At 47.0% G+C, this 12531-nt stretch overlaps 1 protein-coding gene across 1 annotated transcript in view; it reads right to left on the reverse strand.

The window, feature by feature from the left end:
* The window catches only part of ADAM12 (ADAM metallopeptidase domain 12), a 189906-nt gene extending 184581 nt beyond the window's left edge, over positions 1 to 5325 (reverse strand). The window contains exon 1 of the mRNA XM_054206751.1: positions 5107 to 5325. Within this exon, the coding sequence (XP_054062726.1) occupies positions 5107 to 5227 (121 nt within the window). The 5' untranslated portion in view covers positions 5228 to 5325. The remainder of the gene's footprint in view (positions 1 to 5106) is intronic.
* Positions 5326 to 12531: the final 7206 nt, after the last annotated feature.

Genomic DNA, 12531 nt, shown 5'->3' on the forward strand with positions numbered 1-12531 from the left:
CCACACAGGGTCAGGCCCACATGCTCACCTTATTAAATGCAGCATTATGACAAAGTCCAGATTTTTCATTTTTTCAATATTCTTTTTTACATGACTACATCCAAACAAAATGCCATAAACACGGGGACTCGGTGAAGTTTATATTCTAATATATTCTTTCAAAGGTAAGCAGTCACCCATGAGGTTTATTTCTCTCACTTGGTCAGCTGTTTTCAGAATTAGAAAACATCAACTAGAAGCACAAGAACAACAAACTTTCGCCATTGTCGGAAGAAGGTTTTTCACTCAACGCATCTGACATATACTATTGGACTAAATTTACAGGGACTGACACGGTTCCTCTTAACAAATATCTCAGAATATGATAAGTAGTTAAAGATTCTTTTGCGCCAAAAGACTTTTTATGCCTTTCTGTGTATTACCCAGCATGGTTAACAGGCCATGAAAAAAATTCACTTCTTGCCTTATTAGATTATATATTTTGGACAAGAAAGAATGTGTTCATCAAATCAGCGGTTCCATCCCGTTGGCCTCGTGAATGGACAACCCCCTGCCCCCAAGCTAACCAAGTATTTCCCATCCTATCTCCAAGTCATGGAAAGCAGCGAACCTCATTTATATAGGGTGTAAAAAAATTTATGAAACAACATGAAGTGATTTAACCGAGGAGTCAGCATTTCTGATTAGATGATGCAGCCGATCAAGTCACCTTCTGAACCACGGATGCCAACACCACCCTCGATATCCAACTCTTACTCTTTAGTGTCTTACTCAGACACTAAAAAGAGAAGGTTCAACGTCCTGGAGCAGGGGCCTCCTAAGAAACAAGACCTTTTCTCAGTGCGATCCTTTTATCAAAAAGATACAAATTTAATGCAATTGAAGCACTTTGTTTTGTGTTAGCGAGAAACAAGATGCATTGCCCTTTTGGGCTGCACTGTCCTATCGAGAATCAACCGCCAACCCTCTAACAGACTTACGCAAACCATGGATTTTTAATTTTGTTTGTCACAGGTTTGCCCTGGAGACTCAGCAGGGCCTACAAGAAACCTCTGCAGGCGTGACTTAGGCCTTTAGTACTAGAAAATTTTGGACATAACGTGCTTTTGTCCTAGGAGTAATCTGAAAAGCTACTTGAAATGCAAGTACAAGGTGCACGCAACATGAAGAGCAGAATCTGAGACGATGTAGAGTAAAATATAAGAACTTGTAGAGGAAAAACAAAGGCAACAGAAAAAGGCATTAAATTAAAAAACCTCTCCAAGGTGAACAGCATGGAGGGCCTGGCATCCTAAGCAGGGCTGGATGCTGCGTGAGATGCAGAGCTGGGGAGAGCCTGCTGGTGGAGCGGCGCCTGGCCATATCAACGTTAACGGTATTTCAGGCCTAATTGCAAACACCCTGGAAATGTCACTTCTCGCTTTCCAACTCTCACGGCAAAAGTCAGGCCCAAACCCCATCCCATCGGCCCTCAAACGTGCAGCCTTCAAACGTCAGGTTCTCTGGCAGGAGGCTTGGTGGCACCTCCAGCGGAAGCTTCGGCCACCCCGGGCTGGCGGAGGCTGCTCGCCATTCCCGTGCAATGCCGCAGCCCTGGAGCGCAAACGGTACTGCCCAAAAGGATGCACATAAACGCTAATAAAACACAGCCCAGCTGGACTTCTTGGACTATTTGCACTGGCAATGCGAGATATGTTAGAAAAATAGGGATCACTAGTGATAAATCTGTCAGGATTGGGATAGGCAAGGTCTGAACAAGGCTGGTGGAGGACCAAATAAGTCTTTACATAAATTCAGCCTTTTTAAAACAGAATTTCATGATCAATAGCGTCGGCGGCAGCTGACAGCCTGAGTGGAAGTAGCAGATAAACACAGCCCTGATCCACCACCATCACTCATGTGTCCATAGAGCAGGATGAAAAGCCGCCCAGAACATAGCCTGTCAATCAAGGATGCTCTTTGCGGCTGGATGGCGACCTTTCCAAAAATCTCAAGGAAAGCAAGAGATGAGAAGCCCCGACAAAACACCGGCAAACAAGCCGGCAGCTCCCCAGCGAGCGGCAGAGCTAACGACACGAACATGATTCGAAGAGCGGGCATAGTATCCTCAGCTGGTGTATTTTGGCATGGATCTACGGAGCCCCACGGACAGTGACAGCTCATGCCAGGCTATCTGCAGGGGACCTGACAGGGATAATCGGCAGACAAGAAGGTGATTATACACAGACCGTAAATATCTGCCACAGACGCTGTAACGGTTTGAAAGAGGAGAGTATTTGAAAGTGAGCTCTAAAACACGAAGCGCGTTGGAGAGATCAGTTTTAGAGCGAGAGAGAAGGAAAGATTTCTCCTTCTGCAATTTATTTCTATTCCAGCCAACACAGTCAGCAACAAAAATAAAAACTGAGAGAAAGTTGTTTTAATTGAAGGCAAAAAATTCTCAACTGCAATTTTAGGATTTTCATTTTTCCGCTGTTCTTCCAGCCAGCGCCTAATACCCCAGAGATTTAAGAGTTTCCACACACACACTAATTTGGAGTTTACCTTTACACACCATCACTTTCATGGTCTGCCCTGCAGATACAGGAAGGCCTTGACTCTGCACAAAGCTTATACAGATGTAGATTTTAAGGCATTTGACTAAATCTCTAAGATTAGATCTTATCCTACTAGGTACTACCCTCCGCCAGGATAGCAAAGCTCATTTCGCTTTGCTGAGGCTGGTACTTCAGTTGGTTTTCCTTTTTGTCCATGAGGTCCTTTAGCCAACAACCAACAGCTAGCAACACCGAAAACTAGAAAAGGCCATTGTAAAACCATAAAAACTGGAAAGGAAACTAAAAGTGAGCGGCAAGGCTACTCTTTAAGTTGTCTATCTCATAACCTGAGAATTTCTGTTTAATACTAAGAGTTGTTACTAGGGCAGTCCCATGTTATGCTTATCTCTTGCCACATTTCAAAACCAGTTTTCAAGACATCGCATAATTTAAACTTCTGTCTTCATCACTAAGCATGCGTTTATATAAAAATTAGCATGTCCTGGCAGCACCTCAGATCCCTAAAACCGGGCCCAGGGCAGGCGCAGCGGTAAAGGTAGAGGTTGCAAAGCTCCAGAACGGCGGTGGAGATGCGTGCCAGCACAGCTAAGAGGACTTTTCGTCACTGGGCAGCTTCGCCGGGTCTCAAAACAGGCGGCTGTAACTTTCAGCACCTCTGCCACCAAGAGAGCAGCACACGCTCTGGCAAAGCCAAAGCTGGTCTCTGCTTCCCCGGGATAAAAAAAAAAAAAAAAAAAAAAAGGAATTAAAGGAGAGGATGCTCTGCTCGCTGGGCACTCTGGCTGCAGGTGCAAAAGAGCAAGTTAGAGACATGTTACGGGAAGAAAAGGAGTGGGAGGGATGTGTCAAGGCAAACCTAAAATCCAGCTGGGTCAGCAAGCAGCACTGCTGCTCAAGCTCAGGCACCAGAAGATGGGCACCATGAAGATGAGCAGCTGACACAAACTCTACGGGAGCTCAATTCAGCGGCGCAAACGTAACCCCAGAGCTTCAGCTTGGCTCTCGGGGGATCCCAAACCACAGGTAGCAGGATTTCCACCCCCACTTACCATTCCGCCCTCTCATCTGTGTGCTAGATCCAAGTCACCTGCAGTTTGCCCTCTTATTTTATTGGAGGGACGACTGCTTGGGGTACGTTTATTTCTTCATTTCTGTCACGGGTGAATGCTTGAAGCATCTTACCTCAAACTTTCCTGGATACGTGGTCAAGTTTACCCTCTGTGCTAGCCCACCTCCAACACAGGGAGGGCCCCGGGCAGCCCCAGGGGGTCCCACGCTCAGAGAAGGGGCACGTGGTGCCCCCACCCAAACAGCCCCCCCCTCCACCCGCCACTGCTGGGGACCTGTTTCTCCTCATCTACCTGAGAACTGCTGCAGGCTTTAACCCATACACGCTGCTTTGGTGTAAACACCAATGTTAACGAAGAGAAATTAAGAACCCCTCACAAAGGCCAAGCAAAGCTTCACCTCCCGTTACTTCATTAACATAAACCCTCCCCGCTCCATTAAACTTGCTCCGTCTGCCCTAGGATTTCAACGTGCTGGCTAACGGGATATAAAGTTTATCTCTCTCTTCCTCTTCGCAAGTCCAGAGCCCAAGTCCCAGCGAAAGAGTCGCTGCGCATACATTTGGAGACAAGCAAACATTTACAAAGTTTAAAGTTACAATGGAAAAAAAAAAAAAAAAAACAACAAAAAAACCCCCCCCAAAAAAACCCCAACCACCAAAAAAGACCCCGGGGGGACAAGAGTTTGTAGTAACACGTAGGGACACGCGCACCCTTCAGCGCTGCTACATATATTTACGCCAGAGAATCTCCCTTCCACTCTCGCGTAAAATATAGGGCCTGGGCCCTCCAAGGATTCCCGAAAAAGCCCCAGACTTGGCGTACAAAGAGACGGGTGACTTTTTCTAGGCTCTTCCCCCCCCCCCCCCCCCCATCTGCCACGACTTTGCAAAAACATCTTTAAAAAAAAAAAAAAAACCAAACCTGAAGACACCGATCTGCCCCCCCACCCCTCCCCGGGTCACTCTGAATGAACGTGGCGGCGAGGAAACTTTTACCCGGCAGAAATAAAAAAAAAATTAAAAAAAAAATAAAAAAAAAAAAAAAAAGAGAAAGAGACGCTTTTTGACCAGCAGGATTTGGCTTTTTCCAGGCAATTCTCGCCGGCTGGAAACACGAGTCGGAATTCTCTGACAATACTCTTCAAAACCTGAATTCAGCCCCAAGGCTGCTGTTCGCAGGGGACCCCTGAGGGGATAAGTGACCCCCGCAGGGCACCCCCCATCCTCCGCGGGTCCCCCCCCTCCCCCCCGCCTCCCTCCCCCGCACCGCGGCCGCGGTGCGGGGGAGGGAGGCGGGGGGGGGGGGGGGGCGCGCAAAATCCGCGCCGGGAGCTTGTGGGTGCGCTTTGTTAAAAGTCATTTTTCTGTTGCTGGTCCCCTTAAAAGGGAGCGTAAGGTGAGGAAGTATTTAAAAAAAAAAAAAAAAAAAAAAACCAAAAAAAAATTAAATATATCTCTCTCTCTATCTCGTGAACTTACCTTGTGCTCTGGGTGATGCTAAGAAGAGCCAGCTGAGGCTGAGCAGCAGCAGCATGGAAATCTGGGCTGGGGGGTGCGGAGGAGGGAAGCGCTGCCGCTCGGCATGGAGAGGCTTTGACATCTTAGCCCAGACTGAGGGAGACAAACTTTCATCAGCTGGGGCTGGAGAGCAGCACCATAATATACAGTTACAGAGAGGAGCGAGCCGGGACTCAGGATGTGAGAGATTTCCTGCATGCAGTTAACTCCAAAACCCCTCCTGCTCCCGCTGATGAGTTGGGCTCTGCTTTCTTAAGGGGAGGGAAGAAAAAAAAAAAAAAAAAAAAAAAAAAAAGGGAAGAAAAAAAAAGTTAAAAAAAAAAAAAGTTGTTCTTCCTTTTTAAAGAGGTTTGGATGGTTTGGGGTTTTTTTTTTGTTTTTTTTTTTTTTTTCGTTTGTTTTGTTTGTTTTGGCAAGGGAAATGCTGCTGACCGTTGCAATTAAGGAGCAGCCCGTCCGCGCTGGCTTGCGCTCCCCGCGCTCATTAGCGTGGAACAAATGAGCTCCGCGCCCGCCGCTCCGCCGGGTCCTACCGCCCGCCGCCGCGCAGGCACCTCCGCCGCTCCGGCGGGGGTGGCGGGGGGCACCTCTGGGGTCCCCCCCGCCTTCTCCCTCCCAGCTGCCAAGGATTCCCCGTTTCTGCTGCACACACAGCCCTGGCTGCTTCCTCTGGAAAGCCATCTGCATACGTTAGAGCTCGGGGATTATTTATTAGTTCCATAATTATTTCAGAGTTGTTCCTGGTGCCTCCGACTTATTTTATATGGTGGGGTGGTTTGGTTTGTTTTTTTTTTTTTTTTAAAGAAAAAAAAAAAACAACGAAAAACAACCAACACACCCACAGAGTTGCCAGATGCATTTTTTAAAATCCTCCTCATTCAAATTATTATTACTGACTGTCTGGGAGAATAACTAAATACAGATTATCTATTCCTTAACGTACCACCAAAATACATGTAACGCCCACATGTTGCGCAGAATGCTGCAGAGCAGTAGAAAGAAAGATCCTAATCCTGTAAATCCTCGCAGACTTTCATTGCGCAGATTTATTTTGCATTTATTAAGATTCTTCCCAAATCGCACTTTGGATATTGATACTTAATTCTGCAGATTGGCCCCACGTTCCTTGTGCGTGAAACAATTGGCAAAACTGGCCTAATAGGTGTCTGTACTTCAGAAGGCACAACGACCATGCAATCCTACTTAAAAAATTGATTTTTGGAACCATGGATTTGGGTCTGTTCTGGAGCAGAGGCTGGGAACCATTCAGTGATCCAGACCATGCCTTTCCCCAGCTCAGAGCATAAATGTCCCAGCAGAAATTCAATGGGTGCAAAATGCTGCCGTTCCCAAGCCGGATCCCTGCATCGTGCCTCGTGCCGGCTTTGTGCCATTGAGAGCGTCTCTGAACCGCGCCAGGGACGGTCACATCCCCCGGATAACGGTGGTAACGTCAGCACCAATCTCAGCACAAATAAACCTGGAAAAGAGCTGGGATCGGGAAGCACATGCAGAAAGGCCTCTTAGCAGCTGCTTTTCTTCACAAAAGTACATTTTCTTCCCTTACCCGAAACTAGACCCATGGACTCACCTCCAGTTGCTCTGGATTTTGAACTCTGTCTGCATTTACCCCTCGCGTCTCACCTCTGCAGCACACATTTTCTTCATCACCCCCCCTTCCCAGGAACCCCCTATCCTTGCGAGCAGTCGAGGATTATCCTATATATAGCTTTAAATACCCAAATGCTAAATTTTCCCTACTCAGCCATTATCAATTACATTTTAACAGCTAAAGTCAGCATAATTTCATCCCTTAAAATATAAACTAATGAACTCTATTGACTATCTCATTGAGGACATACGTGCTCCATGCAGCACATTGGTTAAAAACATTAGTATTAAAATAGACGATCCCTTTGTAGAAGGCCACCGTAAAAGCCATGTAGACATTTTTATTCTTTGAAGGTATTTTCCCCATTAAAAAAAATCAGTCAAAGGGAACTAAAGACTTCTAAATAGAGTTTTGGTAATCCCACATGGCTTTTCACTTAAATGGTAATATTTTTATTTTGAGTCAAAATATTTGCTAACAGAGAATGTGGAGCCAATTATATCTTGGTCATTCACTAGCACGAATGAACTAGATATTATCAGAATTCCTCCTCCTTCCCCAAAACTTAACCAGAAAGGAACACTTGCATTTTACCACACTGATTTTATGGTCTTGAAGTTGATAGATAAATTGATAGTTTATCACAAAAGAGTCCCAAATATTTTATTAACGACATCCATAACGGAATGCTACTGAATTGCAGTTACCCCTGGCTTTGGAGAACAGCAGTACAATTTCACAGCAGTTTCAAAACTCTTTCGGGAAAAAAAAAAAATCAAGGAAAAGGGAAGTTAATCTGAAGTGCCCCTGCTTCACTATTGTGTGCATAAGAGAGGCCGAACCTTGACTTTTAATTTCTCATGTCAAACCACCTCCCACAATTAGTTTTACGAGGCTTGGTTCATCCACTTCAGAAGAACAAGGCTGAGTTTCCCTGCAGGAAATGAAAATTGCATCCAGGTTGTGTGGCTGCTTCAAAGGGGGCCACAATCCTGATTCTCCAGGTTATTCCCGCGGGCGATGCCTCTCCATCCTTCCTTCCTTCCTTCCTTCCTTCCTTCCTTCCTTCCTTCCTTCCTTCCTTCCTTCCTTCCTTCCTTCCTTCCTTCCTTCCTTCCTTCCCAGATTTGTTCTTTAGCACTATCAGGGGAAGGGCTGTGGGGGGTGTCTCACTGCTTCTGGGATTTTCTTTACCTTTGTATCTTTTGCTACTAGTTCTTGATGCCCCCCCCACCCCACCCCCCCGCTTATCTTCCTTGACCCCCTTATCTTCCTTGCTGTGTGTATCCTGTTTTTCTTTACTTCAAGCACTAGTAACTTTTCTTACCAAAGCACGCACTCCGCTCTATGCTAGTTTAGGGCTATCCTGCAGTAGCAACAGCGTATGAACAGCTAAATAGTCTTTTTGCACTTTAGTTTTGTCACCTTGGGAAAGGGAGACACAATACACTGCGATCTCTTCTCTGTTCCCAGGGTGGCATACGCTGGTACTTGGTTTGTGCCCTGCTTTAAGCCTCGGCCTCTGCTCTGCAGCAAAAACAAGCCACACACTCACTACAACCTGAAGGGCACAGATGCCGCCGCTGTAGCATCTCTGTACTGTGAGACGTGCGGATGAAATATCTCATCCCGGGGCTGCGGGTCACCCGTGGCTTGAGGAAAGAGCAAGGAATGAAGCGCCAAGGATCTCTGAGACCCTCTCGGGACCCCTCGTCGGGCATGTCTTTCAGCTGCATCACCCCCGTTTCCCCCCGCCAAGTGGTTTGGGAACGTTTAACGCGCCTCTGTCGGCTGGATGCTGTGCGAACTGGTAACGCTCACAGGGTGCCCAGGAATGTGTCCTGCATTAATCGTTGCCTCTCCCCATTCACGAAGCAGGGCTAAGGCTACGCAACCTTTTCTCTCCAGCTCTCATACCCGCCTCCGACTTGTGTCACCGTGTCACTTTAATAGGTCAAGTTGAAGTAGCTTAACTTTCAGTCTGCATTTACATATGAAAATAATGTGATGTAAAGAGCGCTCGTGATTTTTAACACTGAATACTTGACTGTTTGACAATACAGGCAGTTGGCCTGGACTCTGGTTATCAAATTACTAATTCATGCAGGAGCTTTAGTTCACATGGCACCAAAAGAAGAGAGCAATATGGAAGAGAGCAGTGTGGAGTAATTTACCGGGAAGCAAGCATAGCATAGGAGTTAGGACGGACACCAGAAAGGAGGAGAATGCACTGAGGAAAACGTGAACTTCCATTATTTTCCCCTCGGTTAAAGGAGGAGATTTGAGAAGGAATTAGTGACTGATGGAAACACCATGAAAAAAAAAAAAGAGTGGAGAGAAGATATATTAAGCCTAAAACCTCCAGATTATGATACTGTATGCTTTCGTGACAAAGCATTGTGACAAACTATACGGGACTTGTGGGATGGGTTACGATATGCTATAGGGTATGGAGTATTAAAGAGAAGGGAAAAAAGAGGAAAAAAGAAGAAAAAAGAAGAGAAGAAGAAAAAAGAAAGCTATGTCTGCTACCCTTCTCTGCTAGAGCAGGAATTGCATTCCTGCATCACAGCCTGAGTTAAACGAAGAGAGGATAAACCACCTCCGACAGTCGAACAATTTCAAGAGAAGAGGTTCTGGTCGGGAGAAAGCACCACTGTAACCCTGCTCTCACATCTTCCCCGATCAGCCGCGATCTCCTTTGGGATATCCAGGAAACCGCGCTGTAGTCACAGCATCGAGTATTATCCAGAAACCCAAGTCCTTTTATTCCCGTATGTGCCAAAACGCATGAAGACTTGTCTGGGCTTAGCTACAGGGATCTACAGTTTTGGGGCCTCCGGGCTGAAGTTTTTGCTTCTTAGAGTAAACAAAACAAAACAAAAAAAGCTTTTCCCTTTGAAATCTGCGTGTCCCCCAGCCAGCTGCGGAGACTTTGTGTCTCCAGTCCTCCCTCACTTCATGAACTCTCCGCGGAATCAAGATCCAGCGGAATGGTGACTGCAGCGGCAGATTACAGCCCTCTATAATTAACAGGCATAGATACAGCGTAATACAGCGTGACCTTTAGCCACGGAGCTTTGCCACAGGCCTCTGTCACAACATTCTGACATCAAATCGCAGGCACCCCAGAATGGCATCCGTCACCTCCGCACACTGAAATTAAATACTGGCTGTAAATATTGTTTCCTGCACGTACTTGGGAGAAGTTGCATTCTATAGATTTCCTAGTCTAGGAGGGCAAGTTTCCATCCTCCGTATCTTCGGTGAGCGTGCGCTCCAGCACTCTGAGCCGAGCCAATGTCCTGCCCTGAGCAGTGCAGCGAGTCTGGACCAAGACGTTCAGCCTACGAAATGCAGCGCACAGGCAGCAATCTTCCCTCTCTGCTATCAGTACACACATTCCTACCTCCTCCTCCCTTGCTGCTCCCTCCTTTGGTTTTGACCTTTTTCTCTTCCTGTCCTAAAGGTACCATAACGTTGAATTTATCTGGTGTTTCTGCCCCGAAGCTTGGAATTTGCCCGTGCAGCTGGGAGCGGTGAGCAGGGGGCAAACCGTTCCACGAGGAGTGGCTCGAGTCAATGGACTCCCATTGCCCATCTGGTGGCCCAAGAGTTTCAGTAGAGCCCAGTGTAATCCCAGGGATAGACTCCTCCTGGCTTTGAGAACCAAGGATTTACTCAGTTTCTCCCTTGTTGCAGACATGCAAGGGACACGCTTATAAATTTGGGGTTTTGTTGGGCGGAGACTGTTTCTTTCTGAGAAGCACCTGTGAGCTATTTGAGGTAACACAGTCCTGTGTACTTGTAGAGAACCTTGAACCGCTACAGCTGATCGACGGGGTATAATGCTGAATTAATTTTCATAGAATCATAGAATCGTAGCATACCAGGTTGAAAGGGACCTCAGGGATCATCTGGTCCAACCTCTCTTGGCAAAAGCACGATCTAGACAAGATGCCCAGCACCCTGCCCAGCTGGATCTTAAGAGTGTCCAATGTTGGGGAATCCACCACTTCCCCGCGGAGATTATTTCAATGGCTGATTGTTCTCATTGTGAAAAATTTTCCTCCTGTGTACAACTGGAATGTCCCCAGGAGTAACTTGTACCCATCACCCCTCATCTTTCCCATTTTATTATGGAAGTCCCAAACTGAAATGTTTCTAGATACCTTTTTTTTTTGATAGAGAAGAAACTAAACCGACCCCTACTTTGTTTGAATGATAAAGCATCATAACATTGTACTCACTATAAGTAAAACTGACACAGCCATTCTGAAGTTGTTTATACCTTTAATAAATGAGATGGACTATGTTTAGTTTGCCTCAGGGATAAAACATAATCTGAGGGAGCAAGCCCCTTCCATTAAGCCGTGTTTGGAGAACATTGCCTGCTAGCATCATTTCTACCTGGGAGAAGGACAGCTGGGCTGACAGCAAGTGGTACCTGCTCATCACGTTCCTCTTCCCCTGCCTGCTCTGCCCAGTCCATCCTGCTCCTCCACTGCAACGCCGATTTGGAAAACAGCTCATTTTCTCTAACAAAGCAGGGGAGTCAGCTCTGCTTTAATGCTGATTAAGCTCTATGTACCGCTTTATAGGGAAACTACACAGCGACTGTTGCAGGCTGCTGTAACAGGGCCAAGGGTGAAAAAGCCAAGAGGAGCTCAAGCAAGAGCAAACAAAGAAACCCACCACTCCAAGGATACAGGACCTTAACAACAACAACAGCAACCCCCGAAATTCTTCGGCAGTTAAAACACAAAAAAGGCAAACCTCACACGGTCCCTAGTTACATTCTTTTCCTGTAGCATAAAGCCTCTTGGTCATGCAAACACAGAGCTCTCCATGAGCACAGCCACCGCCGGAGCCGAGCATCCCCTGCCCCCACCCTGCAGCTGAGCATCCCTCGGGGCACCCTCCCCACCTTGGGGCACCCCAGCAGCCCCCAGCACCCTGACCCGACAGCATCAGCATCCTGGGGGGTGGAGGAGGGCTCATCTCCTGGCTTCACCCCACACCGAATGAGCCATTGACATTTTACCTCTTCCAGTCTTTCTCCAGGAAGAGGGAATAACCACGCAGGCTAAACTTTCTTCTGTTTTAGTAGTACGTGACCAAATACTTATCTTCAAAAATAGGGTAATGGCTTCAAACTAGAGGCGGGTAGATTTAGATGAGATCTGAGGCAGAAATTCTTTGCTGTGAGGGCGGTGAGCCCCTGGCCCAGGTTGCCCAGAGCAGCTGTGGCTGCCCCATCCCTGGAGGGGTTCAAGGCCAGGTTGGACCGGGCTTGGAGCAACCTGGGCTGGTGGGAGGTGTCCCTGCCCAGGGCAGGGGGGTGGAACGAGGTGATCTTCTAATTGATCACCTTCTAGTTGGAAGTTTCTTTCCAACTCAAACCATTCTATGACTTTTCGTTTCCCCTTTTCGTTCTGGTGCTGCCATGTTCGTACTCAAACCTGTTGAGGTAAGCGATGATCCCCCCTCTCCCTCGCAATGCACAGCGAGGAGCTGTGGCACGCCAGCTTGGTGAATGCTATCAGGCAGGAATTAATAGCCTACAAAAGAAAAAAGAAAAAAAAAAAAAAGGTTGTGCTCTCTTCCCATTTGGTGCTCTGCTGTTGATCAACCCCTTTTTACAGTCGTGAGACTGAAATTCTGCCACGTAGGAAGAAGCACCCAGGTTTTTCTGCCCAACAGCCTGCTACTGAAAAATCCTGAAAACATCCAGACCAGAGTAATTTGGGCCCACGTTCTGGACATCCTCTAAC

The sequence above is a fragment of the Rissa tridactyla genome, chromosome 6 (assembly GCF_028500815.1).
Source record: "Rissa tridactyla isolate bRisTri1 chromosome 6, bRisTri1.patW.cur.20221130, whole genome shotgun sequence".
Taxonomy (NCBI): Eukaryota; Metazoa; Chordata; class Aves; order Charadriiformes; family Laridae; genus Rissa; species Rissa tridactyla.